Source organism: Scomber scombrus, chromosome 19 (genome assembly GCF_963691925.1).
Source record: "Scomber scombrus chromosome 19, fScoSco1.1, whole genome shotgun sequence".
NCBI lineage: Eukaryota > Metazoa > Chordata > Actinopteri > Scombriformes > Scombridae > Scomber > Scomber scombrus.
Genome location: NC_084988.1, coordinates 12,586,601 through 12,609,785, shown reverse-complemented (window position 1 = coordinate 12,609,785; position 23,185 = coordinate 12,586,601). Strand labels below are relative to the sequence as shown.

Genomic DNA, 23,185 nt, shown 5'->3' with positions numbered 1-23,185 from the left:
CATGGATAGATTTTTTTTTTTTTTTTTTTTTGGAAGGTCATGCTTCTACCTCTCCCATTCCTGCAGATCTGGGAACTGGCTTAAGGCTGTTTAAAGATTTTAAAACCACCTCTTTTCCTCTTTATAACCATGTCATGTTAATTAAGGTGAAACTGCACCACACCAGCTTTGATAAGTCTCCAATAATATGCTTATTTGGAATGATGTATATGAATCTAAAGAGTAGAAAAGGTCTGATTAAAAACCACTATACAAGGGGTTTGAAATTATATAGTTGTTTTTGTTTTTTTAAAGATATAATGTATAAAAAAAGGTGAAGTGATATAAATGCAACATAAATTACTGTTATTACACTATTTTTATTCACTTTCAGTTGATATTATATTTATCGAATGTTTTGACCCCCAAATGATGAGGCTGAAGCAGTTCTGTCCTGTCCTACCTCCAGCCCTGTTCCAGGAACAACAGGCCAACGTGTTTGTCTGTCTGATGCATGGTTATATATTTTTGCTGTATGTTTATTTACTTAATAAAGATGGGTGTTGGGAAATACATCATAGACTTCCAGGGATATTATTTTACATATTTTATTTCTAGGACCTTAAGACCTTTAGTTCCTAAAAATGTCCTGTTTTCAGTTGTAAATTTGCCTCTACTAAGTCGATCCTTCGGCTATAAAGTAAGTACTGATGTTATTTTGTGTAGATTTATCGTTCTGATGCACTTTTTGTAATTACATCTGGGACCGGAGTTTTTAAAATACATCACCACTTCCTTGACTGATTTTAGGCTCTATGCGTTTTTGACTTTGTCATTTCTGCTGTTGCTAGTCTCAAGTTTTTTCCTTTATAATTTTTTATTCATCCTCTCTCATTTGTTTGATAGTAATGATCTTCTGTACCTGACTTGCTAGATAGCTAAACAATGCAAAACACATATGAACTGCAACAAATCAGTTTTCCCCAATGGGTTTACACACTTTAGCAATGAGGAAGTGTGTATTCACTTCACAAATTGCTTAGTGGTCCGTTAAGAGAATAATATTCTTAATTTAACTATTATGAACTGCAGCATAAACATCTGCAGGGGCTGGATCAGTGCCAAACAGTGAAGTGTATTTGAAGGACTGTTCTACAAGAGACTGAATAAAGATCATAAGCGTCTGTCTGCACTTCACTGACTCCTCTGCTGTTGACAGGCAGGATTGTAGGAAGAACCTGGCAATGCTTTGACAGATGACTGCATATTTTTTTAGTTCAGTGCTTGTCTCTCTGTGAGGTTCTTACATTTTCAGTGTGAAAAAAAATATATCTGAGCCAGAAACAGAAGGAAAGTGATGTGTATACAGAATGTGGAATGAAAAACACGACGGAGGCCCAAATGCCCAGAGATTTCTTTTTGTTTTGACAAAATTTTCAAGAAAAGTGGGACAATAAAGTTCCTAAATGTATTCTGAGTCAGAAGTTATAAAGGCATTGAGGTCAGGTGTATGTGTGTGGCCTACAAGATATTAGATTACTTTCACACCGCTTACTACTTTGGATAAAACTCATAACAATAGCTCACTTTGACTACTTCAGCTAATTTAGCCTGACTTCATCTCACCCACGGGAGATTACCGGATTTTAAAACAATGCAGGATGGGCCAAATATGAATAACATGTTTACAGTAAGATCTACATATATACTGCTAATATGATGTCATTATAAATGGGACTGAAAATGTGGGTGGTTGTTGAAATAATGTGAATGCATAGCAGTGTAAAAACTGTTTTTCAAAAGCTTCAGTAGATAGCCGACCTGCTGATTTCCAGCACTGTAACAAGGGGTCGTCATTACTATATCTCTAGATTATAAGTAAATAATACTACTAGATGAGAATAGTTAATTGAAGCACACATTTAAATATAATAGTACACAGGCTAAATAAAACACGTGTAACTTGAACAAATGTATTTATTGATTGATTGATTGATGGGGTATTGCAGTTCGTTTGAGTCTGATGTTTGACAACTGGGACGCTTGGCTGTTCCACCTTGTCGTTCGCCTGTGAATGAGCAAATAACATGCATTGATTTATGACTCAATTGTAGCAAATCATTTGTTAATTGAGGAGTACAGTGTAAGACTCATGCTACGCTAATCCTAACAGTAAAATTGAAATGTGTCTGTGTCATGCATAAACTTACCTCTCTGCATGTCATCCTTTTCCCAGGGTGCTTGGGCAAGAATTCCCGGGGGCTCACACACCTTTTAATAGTTCCAGGAGGGTAACAACAAGCGGGAAAGGGGTTTGGTTTTACTGAAATGTATTTATGTGTGTAATATATTTACTAGGTTTAGATTTGGGTGTGTAAATATTTATTAAGATTGTATATTCTGTATTTCTGGTAATGGATCTACGTACAGATATACTGTTTTTTATGTGTTGAGGTAACCCTGTAAATGCAGTGTGTAGGTGATGCTGAAAGGTGTTGGGCAGATCTGTTGCTCACAGAGCAGAGTAAAATATATGCTTCATGCTGAAACGTCACCCTGGATTCGTGCTTCTTCTCATTTGCCTCCCTTGACCACTCAGGTATTTTTTGCCAAGAGATTATGGGAAATGAATGTAAAATGAATGTGCTCGTGAGTTTCCAGTTTAATACAGTTTTCCATCTCATTCTTTTGGCCAATCTGTTACTTCTTATAACTTTTAAAGTCTGTATTCACATTCAGAGTTGTCAGTGCCAGATCTTGATCTCGCCTGCCCAGTCGCAAGTGGCCGCAGTCTCGGGCAGGACAGGATGCTGAGACACACACAGGCAGGGCTGGCTGTGGGCTTGGAGGGTGTGCAGCATACGAGTGTTTTGGTAGTCGTAGAAGTGAGCGGAGCCAGTGGAGCTCCCGGAGGCCAGCATAGTTCCATCCAGAGAGAACTCGCACTGCACCGCGTATCCCTCCACCTGCAACAAGGAAACAACTCTTAATCACGATGTGTTAACCTTAAGAGACATTTGCATCGGCATATAGTAAACTTTTAAACATAATAACCATTTTATAATCCAGGGGAGGATAGACTCAGGCAGCTTACATGCAGAGAAGCATGCATGTGATCAGAAGGTTGCTAGTTCAATCCTCAAAGAAGCAGGAAAAATAGCCATTGTGATATATAGATGGTGTAGCCTCTCTCTTAATATTACTACTGAAGTGCTCTTGAGCAAGGCAATAAAACACGCTACTAGGTATAGTGCCTGTAACAAGGTTGTGGTTGAATTTGAGTAGAGCTGTGATGATTACTCAATAAGTCCATGGACAAAGTTAATTGGCAACTATTTTAACAATCAATTAGTTCACTTTTGTATTTTTCATGAACATCAACAATCCAGCAGTGTGAACAGAACATGTTTTGAGTGATATTTATACTCTACAGAGTATGTGCTCAGTGAAAATATTGTATTTGTGTGTTTGCTTTGGGGTGTAGGGTGCTGTAGAGTAAACAGCTCAGGCTATGGATCTTACATATCAACTTTGTGTTGTGTAGTTTATAATTAGTGTCTATAGGGTTATGATTCCGGTTTTGCAGTTTTGTTTGCAAGTTTTGTGTGTGTGTGTGTGTGTGTGTGTGTGTGTGTGTGTGTGTGTGTGTGTGTGTGTGTGTGTGTGTGTACATCCGACTCCAGCACTTTCCTGTATTGATCAGGTCTGTGAACCCTCCCCCCCACATCCTCACCCGAGGCCACACTCGTTACTGACCTTGTGTCCTTCGTATCGCCGCCTCTTGTTCATCCTATAGGGCCGCTGGGAGGAGAACACTGCAATGTAGTTCCCATTCGTCTGGGCAACGAAGGACTCCTCCATCGGATGGAGAGCCAGGCTTGGACACGTGTACCTCTCCTGGAGGTCAAATGAGTGTAGGAAAAATTGAGAAGGGAAATTACTTCAGCATTTGACCTTTTCTTGCTACTTGCTATGGTTACTAACCATAACTGCAGCAGAATTTCAACTAGTCTACTCTGAAAAAGCATTATGTCAAGAGGACTAACGGATGTACAAAGTCATAGAAACACTTCATAATGTGATGCAATCAATCCACAGTGTCAGAAAGCTGTTGATTCAACCCTATGTTCATGTCTGATACAATACGTTTCCTGATTATATTCAGCAGAACTAATAGTAGAACAGAGACTTAAAATAACTCCATATACACAGTAGTGTTCTGCACAATTAATGCTTCAACTGCACAAAACACTGATTCAAGAATGAGAATCTATTCTCTGAAATCTGAAAACACAAAGGTTATTAAAAACCTGTTTTTAAATAGGTGGCACTCAGTGAATGTAAACCCCTTCCATTCCCCTGTAACTGTCAGAATATGCTAGGTCCACATGCCTCATTACCAACTTGTTTCACATCGGTTCACACATTCTCAGAATAGGAGAATAGGAAATGTGATTTGCTTTTAAAATCCTTACTGCTTTAAAACCTATTAGCTGATAATTTAAGCATTATGTGCTATTCAGCTTTATATTCATTCAAGGGCCTTTTTTCCTCATTCACACACGGATTTCCTCACATGGTAGATCTGGTTGGAGACCTTGGCTGTGGTCTGAAAATCCCAGGCGATGAGGGTGCGGTCCGCAGAGTCTCTGCTCACGCAGTCAGAGCTTATTATGAGGTCCGCACCACCTCTCAGAAACAGAATGTCCAAGGTCTGCTGGATTCCTGCTTTGTACACTGCCACCATCTTAAACCCACACAAAAACACATGTGCACAAATCAGCATGAAGCCCTTAAATTTATTGAAAAAAACAAACATGCAGGCTGCTCTGAGTTAGTTCATATGCCACATAATCTGCACGTCAAAATCTTAAATTTAAATATGCCACATTTAACTAACTTGGAATTTGTATTGAAGCTATTCATGATGCTTTTATGGCACAGCTCTTCTCTTGTGTGAATACACAATGTTCATAGCACAGAGCTTAGATGAGCAATTAAAAGAAAGAAGGGAAACATCTGTCTTCTTGTCATCCTGCCTTCAAGGCAGGATGACAAGATGACAACTACAGCGTGTCAGTGACCTTTCCTACAAAGACTCAGTCATTTGCCTTTTATGTAATAATACTGTGTTTTTAATACTATTGTTGCACTGTTGCAATAATTCAAGCTGTATCACGTTGAGATAGTGTCCTAACAACAACTTATATAATGTACATTTTGATATTTAATCCAAAAAGCATCCAAATCAGATGTTTAAATCAAACTTTCATACTTTAGTTAACTTAAATGTTCATCTGCTATGCAAAATTTTGTTTGGTAAGTCTGACTTACAGCTGGCACTAATGGCCTATTATACCACACCATACCATTAGATCAGTACTAGATCATTACTATCAAATCATTATATAATTATCATATTATCATAAAAAGCATTGATATAAAAATACTGCTCCTACCAAAGCTAAGCAACGTATTTACAAACTTTGTTTTCAGCAGTTCATTATTTGCAATTCAGTCTCATTATAATTATCATTATAGTCTCATTATTGTAGATTTAAAAAAAAATAAATCCATGACAGTATACCACTTGTGGTACAAAAATTATCATCAGGATTTTGAGAAGACAGATCTGAGAAAACCAAAAAAGCAGCCAAAAAGTATATTGTTGACCCAAATGAACTAAACTTTTGAATCTTGAAACCAGTTTAGGCCAAGTTAATAGAAGAGAGGCATCAATAAAATGATTCAAGCTTCAAAGCTAATACACAGCAGCTACACTTTATGGTAACTTTGATCCCCAAAGGCAACTTGAACCATTCTCCTTCTTCCTGTTTCTAACTCACATGAAACTTTTAACTCTTTTTCTTATGCATAAAACTACACCTCTCTACTTTTAAAAACAGACATATTGCATCTATTCTTAGACTTTTTCATATTGCCTATTGTTAATTTGTCACTTATGTTTCTTGTATTTTGAAGTACTTGCATGTTTTTGTCCTTGCAATATGTTTATTGTTATGCACCATCAGATCAAAGCAACCTCCATGGCAATAAACCTGTTTCTGATTCTGATTCTCAATGAGTTCTTAACATAATGTTGTAGCACACAATCTCATGAGTGTGTTTGGCATGACTTCACACTAATGTTTAATGCCTGTGGGTGGGTGAGATGGTTGTGGTCCTTTTTATCTATTAGAGCAATCTCACCCTGGAGCAAGCAACACTCAGCCCAGGGCTCAGACTGACAGGCAGCCAGGATGCTGTTGTATTAACAACCTATTTGCTGAGGAGTGGTTGATTCTCTCTCCCCACATTGACACCTACCAGCAGGAGCCATCCCTGCTATACTAAAATCTAAAACCCTGCGGAAGAAAAAGATTTGGTTTGCTGAGGGTGAAAAATTACATGAGAGCACTTAGATTGTAGAACACAGTCCATTAAACTTAATAGTAATATTACAATTTATGAGCCCCAAATGAAATGACATTTTTCTTTGAAAAATTAGTGAGATAACCTGCAGTGTTACTTCTATATATATAATCATTTTAATGAAATACAGCATGGGTCATTGTGCATGGCCAAATGCAGACTAATTTGTTTGTGCAGGCGTTTATCTTTGAGTGTGTGGGAGGGAGCTGCGAGTGAAGAGCATTAGTTCAAAGCCTACTTGCTTTAGATTTATAAAGGTCAAACAACAGTCTGTGAACCAGAGTCAATAAAATGATAGATCTACTGTAATATGTTTGACCTTGCTGCTGCGAGAGTCCCAGGCCTTAACTGTTGAACTGTAACCTCCAGTCAGGAATATCTCAGGGTTGCTGGGATGTAAGGCCAGACACATCACCTTGAATCCGTTGTCCAATTTAACTACTTGCTGCCCTGCAGACAGACACACAACGAGGCAAGAGAGACACAGAGAGAAGAACGAGAAATTCTTTCTTAAATTATAAAACTTTACATCTTTTGTCAGTGTCTTGTCTGTCTTGAATTATGAAGCACTGAATCCAGAGAGATGGCTCTAATATTGTATTATATGGAAAGAGAACTGGACTCATATACTGAATTCAATCTGGATACAGCCCAAAATATATTTATTTTTATCAGCGATATTTTCAAATAACCTCCAACAATATCAGTATAATGGTATCAAGGGCAAATAAATCAAACATAAATTGGAAATTCATTTTAAAAAATCATCGTGCTCCCATTTTATTTTCAATGATGCAAGTTCAAAGTCAAATAATATCAAAAAAAGAGTTTCCTGAATATTATTATCATAAAATTCAGGAAACTGCAAGGTATGCTGTATTTTGCAGTTTCCACCAATTGTGATTGTTGAATCTTTAATAATGTACATAATCTGTTTGAGAGGTTCATTTCTTTCATAATCTTAATTTAATCATCTTCTTGAAACAACACTGTCTCTGAGTGATTATTTATCCTCTATAGTAAAACATGAAGAGCGTGTTGCCTTTTCAGCTGTGGAGAACTCATTTTCAGATCGGCTCTGACCTCCAACACATTTTCTGACCTCACATCTTGCTGAACAAACAAACAGACTCCACATGCAAGACTCTTAGTAAGCTTTTTTCTTTCTTTCTTTTTACATTAAAAGTACATTCGACAGAAACAAACAAAAAAGGCACTTATGCGAGTGTATTCATCTGCACACTTCACCATTCACAGGACAAACTGTTGCAGTCTGTGCTGCACAAAAAGCTTGATTTGACATTGTCTTTCTCAGCTGTCAAGAGTAAACTAAACACAACATCAATTTCAACTACATTCCCCTGAGATGCAAACCGTGCTGAAATTTCTCTTTGGTTTATTAATTGAGCACACTGTGAGGATCCAATCCCCCTCGTGAAGGGGCCCATTAGATTTCTGTGCAGTAAACAGTGGGTGTAATTAAACTGTGCTGTTGCTTTTGTTGATAAAAGTGATTCAAAAAACAAGCTTGATAATAAAAGATACAGTAAATCTTGCTGTAAGTTGCTGCCAAAGTTAGTGCTCCTGACTCAGTGTACCTTCTGAAATGCATAAAGGAATGAACTAAAAGGAAAAGAAGCTCTATGTGATGACTTCAGGTCAGACGCAGGGTCAGAGCTTGTTTACAGGCTGAACCCATTAAGGTTTTTTTATGATATATCTTTCTGTCACTAAAAGGAAAATCTTCTCTCACACAAGGACCACGGAGAGAAAATCGAACTTTTTATCATTGGAGGCCCCAGAACAGTTCAACAACTGAACTGCATGTCTCTAACTCACTTTAATGATGGTGATGATGAGCGTGCACTCCTTTGAGGGACTGACCAAACATCTCTAAGATTGCATGGCTTTTGTTGTTTATTGTGTGGGTTTGCCAGAGCCTGTCTGTCTGAGTCTTTGAGAAGCGACATCACTTATATCTTGCTCAGGATAAAAAGATAATCTAAACTGACAAAGACGTAGTAATGTAGAGATGAAAAAACAGAATATAAAACACTGTTTTGGCTAGAGGCGGCTTTATCTAAATCAATTAAAAAGTGTCATACTTAAAAACAAAACAAAAACACCAAGGGGCTTAAATATAATTAAGCCTGACATGGTGCGACCAAAAATGAGTTTCTTGGGAAACAATGAAAACGGCTACATAAGGAACCGAGCCAGACTGTGAGCCAGCAGCTCAGTCAAAGGCTATGCAAAGCAGTACACCTCAGGGTTCGACGGCACCTCATTAAATTCATCAAACAAACAACAAAGACCCCATCCAAAACAGTCTTAGGCTGTTAGCCCACAACAAAAACGCACTTCATTATACACTTGTACCAGAACATTCCGACCAAGTCTTTTTAGAAAAAGGCCAATGAGTCACAGCTAATAAACTGCAGCAGAAATGGACCTCCTTTCACTTAATGGTGGACTAGCTTGTTCCCAAACTCGATTGCATTGATCCAAAGTTTTAACAGGCAATTTCGTTGCGCTCACACTTCCTGCTTAATTGGCTTAGCCCATGGTGATACAGAGAAGATCTGTCATCTAGATTTAAAACTCATGTTTGGCAAGACGATGAGAAATCAACATTCTCCGAGTAATAAATAGGGCCTCGTCATGTTTTGATTAAGCAAGATTAATTAGCTTGCTTGAGAGAGGAGATAAGGGAAGACTGCGGTGATCCTTCCCTCCCTCCCAATAGTTTACTTTGTAGTCCTGAAAGAAATGTGATCACTGTGCAGAGCCGACACACAGTGGATGACTGCAGAGCAGAGGACATTAGGGATGATTGGGATGGCAGGGATGAGCCCTTTAGAGCCGTGGGAGGCTGGGATGAAATGGATATTCTGCCTCATTACCAGCTCCACCAAAGCAGGGTGCTGTCACTGCACATAAGCAAAGGTTAGAAACACATTACTTGGTTTTGACAAGTCCTATCCAAAAAAATATGGGGAAATACACTTAATAAGCCATATTTGTTACTAGTTTGATCTTTTAAAGATACTTGACATTGAGTATGTTCTGAGCACAAATAAATGAGAAGGTGAGAAGACTTAAAATGACTTAATAATAATTTACTATTTCAATCTTAATGAAAAGTTTATATGCTTCCTAATACACTATACACTGAGTTTCAAGACTTACTGTGCTCCTGTGTTGCTGATCATCATGAAAGCAAAGATATTGCAGATTTACAGTATGACAGTAAGGAAGCAAAGCAAGTGTGTTAATATTTTTTTTATCAAGCTGCAGTTTCCAAGGTCAAAAATGAACCTTCAAACTCACCTGAAATCTAACTACAAAGTAGAGACAGTTGCGAGGCAGCAAGCCTGCACATATTAATCTCTTTGAAAAAGGCACATTTAGCTACCTTTAAGAGGTGTTAATGTATTATAATGGCACCTTAACCTTGATAATTGGGCTTGAATGCGCTTCAGTGATCATGTGCTTAATTAGCATCCCTCCACTGATAACCGAACATGACAAAAAGAAAATTCTAAAAGCATAAGCATGTGACGATTATCCAATAAAGGGTTGTTGATGACACTTGTATTGCATTTCAGGACTTAATACTATACATATTCACTGAGGCATTAAAGCATAAATACTGGAGTGGAGTACTAAGTATTAAAGCTACAAAACACCACATGTAAAGAACTGTAGGAACACATCCTGATGACTATAAATCTACTGATAGATCTGCGTTTTAGTCATTAGTTGTGTTTTTGAAAAGTGTAACTTACCAGGGTAAACCTGTGTCACCCAAGCAGGTTACTATTGTAGAATGAAGCCTTCAAAGTAGGTCAAAATGCAAATGTGCTTGAGGGTGGCATTTGGAGTAAATGCCATGGTGTGTGCTGCTGCATACATTGTCTTGTGGCGTGCATTGCGTAAGGCTGCTATCATTATACAGCCACATTCTACTGGTTACCTCGCTGAATGTGCAAATGAGGTGTTCAGGAAGTAAAATGGAAGATAATGAAGAAAATACTTCAGTGCTGCAGTGTTTGTGAAGTCAAAATGTGTCAGCATTGTTATCAGTGGCGGCTGGTCAATGCGGGGCGCCGCCCCATCCAATAATCTAGAGAAAGTCTACTTAAACATATTAAATATAAATTAATTAGATAATGCTAAATCATTATGAAATAAAAAGTATTTGCTTGTAAAATGCGCCTGTTAGTCTCTCAGCACCTGTCAGCATTCATTATAAATCGATTCCAAATTGTATTTTATTAATTTCTATATGTACTTCCTGTATGCGGGGCGCCGGACTAATGGGAGTCAATGCAAGCCCTCAAACTTTTGACAAGCACATGACCTGAGGCTGCTCTCTCATTGGCCTGCGTCACGTTTCCCATGGGGCGCAGCTCAGTGCGCCCCGGACACGCCCACTTTTATTGGCAGCGAATTGTTGTTGTTTCATGTTTTTTAATCTACTGTGATTGGACAGTTCCGGCTGTCATTCACGCCCTCCCGTCAGCTGCTGTCACCCAAACTCCTGCTGACGGTAGATTCAGGAGATGACGTTAAAGTGGAGCCGCGGAAATTAAAGAAGATTATTTTGTAATTTCTCTACAAAAACATAATTTCACAAGACTTTAAGTTTGTGAGTTATTCCTTTTATTGCTTTATCTGTTGCTGTTTCAAAGTGTCAGCACCGAAGCGTTGTGGACAACGACAGGGGAACGAGACCTAAAACATCTCTCTGAAAAAAATCAAACAGAAAGCTGCAGCCATCGAGACAATAGCATGGAGCTAAGTTGTTTTTAGCAGACTTAGCATTGCTGAGCTCTTTCTGCAGCTGTTTCACCACATCTGGCCACATGTAGACCTCTGCTATGCCAAGCTCCAGAAGAGGAACATAGATTCAGTCAGTGGCTGCATCCAGCAGCTCCAACAGGACATATAAAAGATCAGGTAGTAGCTGCATTGCTGTTATTAATATTGTAAAGTGTTAAAAAATACTTTATAAAAGACATAACTATGAAGTGTAAAAAACTAAAATGCATAAATGCAGGATAAGAAATGATGGAAGTAATTTTGACTATTACAGTAGATTTGGGGTACATTTCATTATTAAAATAAGTTAAATAAATGATGCTTAATCACAGCAGTGTATAGTGCTTAATGCGCCATCTATTGTCATGTTTAGGTATTGCAACAACTAACAGATTACAGTGAAATCAGGACTGAAGACACAATAACTAAAATATAGGTGGTGTCTCTTTTTAAGCATATTACCTTATTGGTAACTCTGCTTTAACTGCTGGTAACTTTAGGTGATGTGAGTGAAATGGGCATTTTATCATGTCTGGTTATAATTTTTTATTCCTCTCTCTGTGGGTAAGAGATACCATACTGGGACAAACCAGGGGACATTATAATGTGTTGTGTTGTTTTTAGATTAGTTTTTCTTTCTTATTTTTATATTTTTGCTGCGGTATGAAGTGGTGCAACGGCTTATTTGACACTAACCCTAGGACCACCAACCATCAAACTGCGCCCCCCCCAAACATTTTTGTCACCAGCCGCCACTGATTGTTATTTGAAACTGGGGGAAATTTACATAAATGGGTATAAAATTAAAACTCTTGGATCATTTCATAAATTCCTTCTTATGATTATATAAAGTATTAGGTGTAGATTTGACTGACCAAATATCCCTAAGATGCTTTTCTGTCAAATATGCATTACATTATATACATTAAGGCCTTTTCACTCTCACAGGTCAGATTTTAACATTATGACTATTTATATTTGTAGAGCTGCAACTATTAGTTGATTCACTGATTAGTTGATAGACGTAATTTTTTTGGTCAGTTTATAATAGTTTTTTCTGACACTAGACCAAATAATTAATTGATTAAACAAGAAAATAATCCCATTCACCAATAATGAAAATAATCCTTAGTTGCAGTCTTAATTCCTGAAATCATAATTATGTATATTTTTGTTCAGTTAAAATTACTAAAATGACTCATGTCAAAAACTCTGATGTACAACTGAGCTATTGTTAGCAACATTCATCAAATATGATTTTGTGAAGCCAAAGTGAGGCGAAAGTGTACTGTACAAACCCACTCCAGCACTGGCACTATCTTTGTGTATTATTGGTTTTTGGAGAGCAGGGAGGATTCTGGCAGTGCCTGAAGGGATCTTGACAGAAGACTCAAGTCCTGCATACTCATGCACAACCTGACACATCAACCTGTGGCCGCCTGTGGGTGTATGGGCCTATTTTCTTATGCCAACCTCCGTCAATCAGCTTTTCCAAGGACAGCCGTGAAAGCGCAGGACAACAGCTGCCACTTCACACTAATGCCCTCCAGATGAAATTCATTTATTCCACTCCCCAACTCCTGCTCTCTCTGTTTCTCTTTCACTGGATTTATTCTGCCCCTTTAGATTTACCTCTCTTACATTCTTCCTCTCCTCTACCTTTCTCTTTCTGCATTATGCCTCTTAACCTGCTCTCCCTCCCTATATCCCTCTTTCCCCCTCTACTATTGCCATTCATCTGTGACAGTCTGCCTGTGGCCCACTGGGAGTGGATATAAGATTCTACAAATTAAACTGGACACAGGAACAACTGCAAAGATGGTCAGGGGAAAATGGGCTTACATACCAATCAGGACGAATAGACTCTTCTATAATTCCATTTCTCTGTAAACAAACCAATTGGTGCAGTTTTTGGTTAGGTACGCTAAGGTGAAAGACAGGGTCAGGTGTACTATGAAGAAAGCGAAAGACTCTCACCGATCATTAAAGGCTCTGCGCACCTCTCCAAAGACAGCCCAATTGAACCAAATAGGTCCAGCTGCCTTACTTGTTATAGCTGAGAGGCTCTGCATTAATGTGAAGAGTGTAAAGATCACATTCATCCTGATTGCAGCCTGAAGAGCCAAACACTCCATACTCTGCTCCCTCAGTATCCCATCACTCCTGATAGAGGAGTTAACACATAGACTGCATTAACGTCACGAGCTTCATTAATTTTTCAAATATCGCTGTCATGGTGTGTCACATGTCAGGTATAAATCCCCTGAAAAAAGGGAGATAAGCTATACAATACTGTGATGAGAAATCATAATTATGTCCGTCTGTATTGAAATTATTACGAGGCAAATTATGCATGCAGCTTGGCCTGTGTATTCTTCTTACTGCTTGGGTGTGATTGGTTATTAAGTGTCAGTGCCCGGGTCTTCGCTGTATGCACTGCAATTGTTCAGAAACAGGAACTGGTATTCCCAACTCCCATATTAATATGCAACTAAATTGAATTTTTATCAATCTTGTGCTGCCATAGCATGCAGCTTATTGCCCAGTTATGCCGGCACACATCTGCCAAAAACCATCAACATAGTTTTTTTTGGAATTTAAATTCAAACAGAAAATAATATGAATATGAATACAAATAAGACTAATGAAAAATGAAGGGAAAAGGGAAAGGCTGTTGCATTGTTGGAGCTCTTTGGAAATCTGACAATACTTCAAAACTGACAGTCTGAACTCAATTGGGCATCCCGCAGTGCTCAGCAAGGCACTGGTGGCTGCCAAACATATAAGACCAAAATAAACATTTGTTTGTTTATGGTTGTGGTTTGTGAAGTTCCAGTGTAAGGTCATGGTGGCTGGTCCTGCAGTGATGTATCCATTATTGATCCCTTTCCTGGAGCTGCCTGTGTGTTTAATGGGCTGGCCAAGCTATTATCCGTAGGCTTTATTGGCAGTATTGACAGACATGCTGAGAGGGGAAATGCAAATGGCAGCATGTCACCACAGCGATGTGTTGACCCTAGAGATGTAGATGCCACGGGGGCTTCAAAATGATGTCTATTGTATGTTTGCTCATTCTGATAAGCTTCTCTCTAGTGTTTTCTTGTACATAAGCAGCACAACATGTTTCATTACAAATTGGTCAATGGGCAGAAGGGACAAATACAGGCAATTTAAGATGATTATTCCTGTTCAATCTGATCAGTTCAGACTGTTTTTTCTATATATGTTCAATAGATATCAATGTTTTTAAATTCAGCTTTCTAGAAATTCATGAATTGTTAAAATAAAATAAATTAGTAAATGTTAACAGCTGAACAAGCAGTTTTCCTGACAACAGATTGTGTGCAGTTGAGTTGAGTTGTTCTCATCCTTTCTGCCACACTTGTTAAATGTACGCTTAGCCAGAAAGCTCAGCATTTCCAAAGCAAACCAAATTATTGATGTTTTGTGAATGTCACCTTGAAAATGCACTGTATGATCAAACAAAAGGGCCGGCAAACAATGAGCCAGAGGATTAGTCTCAAAGTAGATTTTACTGTTGGCAGACAAAAAATGCCTTCAAATAAACACTTTTAGATATTAAGAACGGTTGTTTTCTTTGTAACTGTGCACAAAAAAAGTGTGTTTTATTGTTTAAGTGAGATACATCGAGATAAAGTGTCTCCATTGAGATGAACATGTCGCCTTCATAGAAGTTAATTTAGAAGATCGACCTCCTCTCTATATGAGTCTTCAGATATTTTCACTGCAGTGTTGCTGCAGATTCTCAGGTCTGTAGCAAATAATAATGCACAGCAACAAAAACGTTATTGCAGAGAGTAATTAACGTATAGAAAATAATAATTACACATTTACATATTTTATGATGGCATTATAATTAAACTCCTCTTGTTTGTTTTCTTTAATATTTTGTCACTGTTATAATCGTTTATATACATTATGATGAATATCAGACGTCATGAGCTGAAGTGGATCAAATGCACAACATAAAACTAACTGGGCCACAAGGGATCTTGGGAAGCTACAGGCTTAAAGGAAATGCCAGTTGTTGCATTTAAGTTTTTGGGGAAAGGAAAGCGGCTTTTCTTGGCTGCATTTGGAAGAGTCTTTGGATTTGGAAAATGTAACCAGTCATGATGGATTTGCTCTACAAATGCGGATTTTGAAGCCCCTTGAAATGGTTGCAACTACAGAAAGATGAGAATGAAAAAGAGAGAGAGAAGCAGCTTTGCAATGGGTGTATAACAGGTTTTGGGGCTTACTGCAATTTAAAGTCACTCCACACTTAAATTACTATGCTAGCTTTAAATTCAAGTTTGAAAAATACCACAATTGCTCAAAAATTTGGTTTTCCTACAACAATAGCTTAGAGAAAAATGTTTGATCTGAATTCAATTAAGTAAATCTAATGCTGCTTGACTGTAACTTTTTCAATATTAGAGAAAAATATAAAGGTCCATCATTTTAAAACTGGTTTAGTACCTCAACGGAGGGACACTGGATGTATCAAATAATACTGAGTTCAGTTGAGGTTACGTACTTCAAAGAGTAAACACAGCGGTTTGTTGTGTGACACTGTGTTCATCGGACCTTCAGAAATAAGCACTCACCTGTCTCTACGTCTGTGATCACAGCAGTGTTGTCAAATGAGCCAGTGAGGAGGCTTCGGCCGCAGGGGGTCCAACATGCATCTCGCACAGCTCCTGAATGGCAGGTGTAAACCCTCAGGCATCGTCCGCTCTCTGCTCCATCCCACACCTGACACATTTGGCACATCGCATCAAGACAAAGTCACAAACGCACCTGGACTGCAACAACAAAGACATCTTTTACATAGTGTGCAAAACTGTTTTTGAAAGAAAGCTTTCATAGTTCTGCAATATTACAGAACGTGCTACTGCATGACTTGAATTGAAAGGGAAGGATGTCGCTTCATGGTTTTGAGCAGTTTTCAATTCCAGAAGACAACATAATAATTTCTTTGCAGTCTTTGCAGGTTGCTTTGACGTTACATGAAAGAAAAAAAAGGTGCTGAATTGCTAATAGTTGACACTTGCTCCTGCATCCTTTACAAGACAAACACCTGATGAAATAATATGCAGTATGACAGAACTGACCCGCTGTGCCTTCCTTCATGCAACCTGCATGCTTTTGACGAGGTTTCAAGGAAGTTTACTAAGAACCAGATATTCTGGGTCTGCTGGTCCACTTGCAGGAATTTTCCTTCCATGTCTTCAGGACTGACACATGCAAAGCTCTGAAATGTTTTCCTAAATGAATGGCAACTAGTCTATTTCTTTCTTTGTCTGTGTCTCTCTTCTTCTCTTCAAAGCTGAGAAAGATATAATCAAAGTCTTTCCTGCCTAAATGAAACAAAATGAAATTACCGAGCAAAGTGCTGCTGAAAAAAATGCAATGATAAGTACAAATCAGGCTTATTTGGTGAATTTAAAAGCAAAAACAACCTTTCTAATTAATTAATCACACTAATTACCTTTGAGTGTGCCTATAAATCAGTTCCCAGTGAGGTGTAATGGCTTAATGGCTTTATATTGTCAAGGTTTCCTGTGATCGCAGACAGAGCAGCAGAGAAAAGCACTGTGCTGCCTTCTGTTTGTTGCGACCGCTGTGACTATGGCATCTAATATCTTGCTGCTTTGAATGTGATATCATGGTGTAAATAAAGTACAAAAACAGGCAGTGATGTATAAATGAAGTGATCATCTGAGAATTAGCTGCATGTGTCTTTAGTCATCATTGTGATGTCTGTGCACTGCGCTTCGAAAAGATCACTTTCCAAGAAGGCTGGTCAATCCTGTGACATGCTTTTCATCTGGTTTCCTGTTCATAAGAGTATGATTTTCTGTCAGGAATACAACAGCGTTTCCCTGAAGCCCAGCCTGAAATACAGTGGGTGGTCTTGTCTGGTGCCCACTGAGGTGAGGTATTACACTAATGATGAGAAGTTTCTCTCTTTTTTTGGTTCTCCCAGCACTGCCAGGGCCACAGAGGAACTTTGAAGATCTGTGGGGCACTGCAGATCCTTCTCTGCCTCTCTCTGTGTTTTATTATTAAATATGACTCCTCCAGTCAGCATATGAAACACACTGAGAAGTAGTGAACCACAGCTCCCACAGGAGACAGATAGGGGGAAGAGAGATGGACGAGAGAGAGAGAGTGACATATCAATCCTGCAGGCGGTGGTTTAACAAACAGAATGCCAGAAATGCCTCCGGGGTGTGAAAAAAGTAACAGGCAGAGAGAGACAGAGAAAGTTAAAGCAAAAAAAAAGCACTAAATATTACAGCAAGTGCATCCATTTGGAATATTTCAGTTAATCCATTTGGAATATTTTAGTTAATTGTGCAACAGGATAGACTCCTTCTCTGTGTGATCATTGGCTTAGGGAAACACTGCCATCTGAAGGTAACATGGAAATCGGTTGATGACAATACACAGTCGTGAAAGCTTCAATATATTGAACCAAAAAGAGAGTTCTTCATGGCAAATCTGACAAAATTGGCATGCTGCTTAAAGCCTGTCTCCAGGCAGCTTCATATGAATGACAGTGTTAATGAAATACCCCGTAAATACACCATTCAATGCACACACGATTGGAAAAATCCCATACAATGAGAGAGCTGAGCATGGGTGAAAACGAGCGCTTGTTTATTTGCATCGCCTTTAATTTCACCGGCCAGTTAACAGACATGCAGAGCGGATCCTTGCTGATGACTCATTGGGTAATCTGCTTTCTAAATGACTCCGGGTAATTAAAACTAAATTGGTATTCATGTTATCAACTTAAAACTGCTGCCTTACACCTGCCGTAGCCATGGTGACAAAGGCTGCCAAACAGGCTGGAATAATAATAGTGTGACTCTGCCTCTGAGGAAATGGACATAGGGAATGGAGGAAGAGAAGCGGGAAGTCTGAGGAGGAAAATCATCAGGAGGAGACTGCTGAAGTGCTGAAGGACATAATCAATAAAGCTGTAGAGTATTAACACCACATTGTGACGCAAAAAGGTATTTTCACATACAAGCCTTTAGTTTTCTACACCAAAACACCTCAGAATGTATTAAAGTACTCATACTATTACTGCTTACCAAACAAACAGTTAAACTGTATTTATATTGTGTTAACATCAAAATCATGTTAGATTTTTTAGAAATTAATCTTTTAGATAATCTGCAGCAATAATTAATAAATCATTCAAGTTTCTTCTCAGGCAAAAATGCAAAACATTCCCTTGTTCAAGCTAGGCCACAATTGTGAGAAATTGACACTTTTCTTTGTCTTGTGTGAAACTAAATATCTTTGAGTTTTGGACTGTTGGTCTGACAAAAAAGCAATATGTCACCTTTAAAAAATGTTAAGCCTTTTTATAGACCAAATGATTTATGTGTTAATTTAAGAAATAATCCTCAGATTAATCAATGATGATACAATTTTGCATACTTTTTTAATGTTTGTAGTCAGTTTATACCATCATTAGGTTTTACTAATAAATGTTAACAGGCAACAGTGTAGCTGTGGGAAGTATTGTTGCTATGGTTACCTGCAGGTAACTATAATGTATTTTACAAGCTGACCTATAACGGTGGATAAACTGTAGATAAGAGAAAACCTGCCATCCAATTAGAAATATTTTCAGTGGCCATGGCATAACAGATATCAACAATTACCCCATGGCCACTTGTTTGTATTATTATTAGTAATTTATTATTGCAATAAAAAGCCTGACTGGCTTCTGAAATCATTTTTATGACGGGAAACATCTCTTATTTTTTGCAACCCGCTTATTACTTCATTACTTTAAGATAAAACATGTCCATTATTATTGAATATTATATAAGATTATATCATGATCATATAAATCTTGGCCTAAATAATAAGAAAAATGTCAGCAGTAGAAACATTAACCATTTTCAAGTTAGTTGTTAAATAAAATGACTATGTGGAAGCTGAAGAACAAAACACAACTTGTTAAAATTCCCCTACTGAAAATGGGCAAAATAGCTCAGAGACTTGTGCATGAACAATTAAGAATATATCATACGCTTCTCTATCAATTGGCCTCACAGAAAACACCTGGTTAGGTAGCTTGAGATGAAGAAGAGGAGAAACCCTTGCATTCAAACAACCAAACCTTCTCGTTCTCTCTCCTCCTCATCTCGACCATCTGTTCCAAACGGCCCTTCCAGGTGCCAGAGGAGGTGGCTGCCATATTGCTGCACTTGATTGACACATGATTATGCAAACGATCTCATGCATATTTAAATTATTAATTATTCAGATTCCTCGTAGGATATTGGTGGGGTGCGTGATTTCGTACTGGGATAGAAATATTTAGCCAACGGCAAGCACCTGCATTGCTTGACCTTTAAAACAGAAATATGAGGGATTGTTTTCCTAACCCTGCACCAGATGGCTTTTGTGACATAGAACCATCCGGGAAGTCGTCCTTGGAAACTGTTTGGAAAAGGCACTATAACTTAGTACTTAGTAAGTGATTAGATAAACCATCTGACTATGACCGTCTTACCTTGAGATACAGCTGGATTCACAATATCACAAAAGAATCCTCATAGGAGGCTGATTGGCACATGACTGGATTCTCATGTGATCTTGTGACCTCGCGAATCCAGCTGCCTCAGAAAGTAATTGTTTTCTTGGAGTGAAATAAAGAAAAGGAGGGGCGAGGGGGAATCGGGGAGAAAAAGAGATAGGGAGTCCCACGGGTCCTGACACACATTCAACTGACAGTGACAGATATGATTCTAAAGAAAGGGGTTTGTGGTACATTTATAAAGTGAGGCAGCAGGGCAGATATGATCCCTCTGCCTGTGTTGCTGTGCCAATTACACAGAATGTCAGGTAAGTGATTATCCCCTTAGACTTCCCCAATGCACTTGGCACCTGCCTAACTATTCTGATAAATGGAATATTTGCCAGACCACAATGTATATGGAGCAGTTCATAACTCACCCATAACTGGGTCTGTCAATTGTTATCACATGGGGAAAAAACAGCAGAATGAGATACTAAAACTGTTACTTTAATTGCATAAATCAGTTTAAATAAAGTAAGTCAATAAAATTTGCCTTCATTATTGGAAGTTTTGCACTGCAGGAGCGATTAATCTCTCCTTTATTATTTTTCAAAGCTTGCAAGCTTAAGCACTTCAGGGCTCGTTCTTCATATATGGATGATTAGACTGTTGATGATTTGAACATGAGTTTGGATATTTTGGTTGTTAGAAACTGTCTTAAATTATCTGGGACTGTTGTCATAGCAACAAGTCCTTAAGCCCAAACCTGCTAACGTGCAGTCTCATTACTGACAGACAGCAGGATCATAACTAAAATGTTTTAGGGTGAATCACATGTATCGACTGATTTTCAGATACAAATGTCTCACTTTCTCAGATTTATTATTTAAAAAATTCTGATTTATTGATAAATCATTATGGTCTACTGGAGTAATAATTGCAATTGAATTGTTATAATTAATAGTTACATATACTTATACATGATAAAATATACGCTACAACTAAATTACTGTTTGTACACAAAAAATTAATCAGTCCAAATTTAGTTTGAGAAACTCTAAGCAAAAAACAACAACTAAAAGACTGACTGTTAAAGACCAATGCAGCCAGAACATATGGTATTTAATATTACACGTCAATGGGATTTGTCATTTGAATAATAAAACGTACTGAAAAAAGGGTTAAATGACTAACTGCAGAACTCACTTTGATGAACCATGTTTATTGCTGCTATCATTACCTTGAAAGTCTTGTCCATGGAGGCAGACAGCAGCAGATGACTGAGATGAGGTACTGGACACCACTGCACTGTGTTTACTGGACCCTGGTGGCCTCCCAAGCTCATCAGAAGCCTCCTTGGTATCCCTGCAGCTCCTGGCTTGTGAGGAAGATATGGCTTCACTTTTGGCGACACATCTGAGAGAATTTGGCTGTCCCTGGTCTGAGTCTCTGGGGCTTGCTCAGCCATATACTTTGTGTCTGCTTTCTCTAATGAAGTGAAATGTCTCTGTCTCTTGGGAATGTATGGTCTGACACCAGGTTTGACAGTGTGAGGTCTTTTTGCTGTGTTTGAACCATCGCCAAAGCTTTGTGCCATGTGAGGAAGAGTCCGTAGTGATGGGTGCTTCCCCTGAGTACCAGATAAACTGAGAGGAGCTGCAGTTGCTCTAAAATGTTTATCTTCCCTGTCAAAGCAGCTCTGCAGTGGTTGTGATTCCAACATTGTCTTGTCAGGGTCAGATGTGAAGATGTGAGGGATTGGCGTTACCTCAAAAAAATGACTTCCCCTGACTTCTTGGTTGTCTTTTGCCTGTTCACAAGACTCAGTTTGGACAGAAGCAGATCCTTCTCCCTCTTTTTGATCCAAATAATCATCCTCAGACTCAGAGTCCTCGTAGGCAACTAATGAAGACATCCTCACATGACAATCTGTTTGGAAACAAAGAGCCTACAGGTGAGTTGTCAGTGTGGTTAATTCAATACAGGCCCAAGAGTGACATCTAGTGGTTATTTCTACTCCTACAGTAACATTTAAAAAGGACAGTTTCACAGTTTTTCAAGTCTTTCTTAAAACACCAGTCAGGTGCCCAAATGAACATTGAAACAAGTTTTTCTTGCCATCTTTTCTTCTGTTCATACTGACCATTAGAATATCCCTTCATGATGTATTTATAATGTAAATGATGGGGGCCAAAATCCACAAGCCTCTTTATATGAAACATTTTCAAAGTGTGTCTGATGCTAATATGAAGGTTCAGCCATTCAAATTAGTAAAATCCAGCACATATTTCAACTTTAGTCTTTTTAGTGCCCTCTTTTTGTTATTATACACACCGAGAGGGAAATTGTGCTAAAAACACTGTAAATGTGGCAGATATCTACTTAATATGACTAACTCAGAATGGTGACACTTTACTTAAGCTTCAAATAAAAATTTAAAAGCATTTTTGCACAAAATGACTGTGTGGACACACTGTGGATTTTGGTCCCCCATCACTTACATTGAAAACAAGGGGATCTTTTAATAGCGAGTATGAATAGGAGAAATGATGCTCTGTGTTCAAATGGCCATCTGACTGTTGTTTTAACAGAATTAAAAATGTGAACCTATCTTTTAAGCCACTGCTACTAACATGTCACATTTAAGAGCTTTGTTACAACAGCATCTTCTAACTAAAATGGCATTAGTTGGCAATTTGACAAAAAATATAGTTTGTTAATCTTCATTAGTGAATCTACATGTCTAATGGCATTGACCACAGAGTTTATATAAAGATAAGTACCTTAATATACAGCCTATGGCATCAATTGAAAAGATACAAGAAGAAAAGAATAGAGGGCTGACAGTAACTAAAGATAAACATTAATACAAAAAGACGAAAGGGACGACGTTTGTTATCAGTGAACACACTGCCAAAACATAGTAATAGAGTATTGTACACTTATAATTATCTTCTTATACATAATTAACTCACTATCTTGTACATAGCAAGGTCGTTGTTACTATAAAAGTTATATTGTTTCTGCTTAATTAATATTACAGAATGAGTAGCGACGACTAACATTATACCAGAGTTTGCTTGTTTGGGCTTGAGGTTTACATCGTAATACTAACGTTACTTCTTCGCATTTCTGACCCAAAACCTGACTTTGACCTTACTAGCTTACACACAAAGATATTAAGTAAAATCGTGTGTACCTGTCAGCAATTGTATCCAATTTCTGAAGCGCCAAAACAGTCAAATATCATCTGTGCTTTCTAACATCCTGCAAAATGTGGAAGCAGCCGGTAGGAACCATAAGCGTCTGTCGTCCTCTCTTCCGCCATTGATCCAGTTCAGATGTATGGGTGTTTCATGTTAGTGTGTGTCGGTTTCACGTGAAATTTACCTTTAA

The 23,185-nt window shown here is 38.2% G+C and overlaps 1 protein-coding gene across 2 annotated transcripts; it reads right to left on the bottom strand.

Moving 5' to 3' along the window:
- Nucleotides 1-1,938: 1,938 nt before the first annotated feature.
- wdr25 (WD repeat domain 25) lies at nt 1,939-23,096 on the bottom strand. Of its 2 annotated transcripts, XR_009927446.1 has the most exons (8): nt 22,989-23,096; nt 21,030-21,718; nt 15,846-15,993; nt 6,731-6,861; nt 4,556-4,726; nt 3,736-3,876; nt 2,190-2,945; nt 1,939-2,047 (listed from the first exon to the last, which is right to left on the bottom strand). XR_009927446.1 is itself a non-coding variant. In XM_062440308.1 (7 exons), exons 2-7 carry the CDS (start codon nt 21,702-21,704, stop codon nt 2,724-2,726), a joined length of 1,488 nt encoding a protein of 495 aa, XP_062296292.1. In that variant the 5' UTR covers nt 21,705-21,718; nt 22,989-23,096; the 3' UTR covers nt 1,997-2,723. The 2 variants fall into 2 exon arrangements, 1 of the variants encoding a protein (XP_062296292.1); XM_062440308.1 differs by having other exon boundaries at nt 1,997-2,945.
- Between the last annotated feature and the right edge of the window lie 89 nt (nt 23,097-23,185).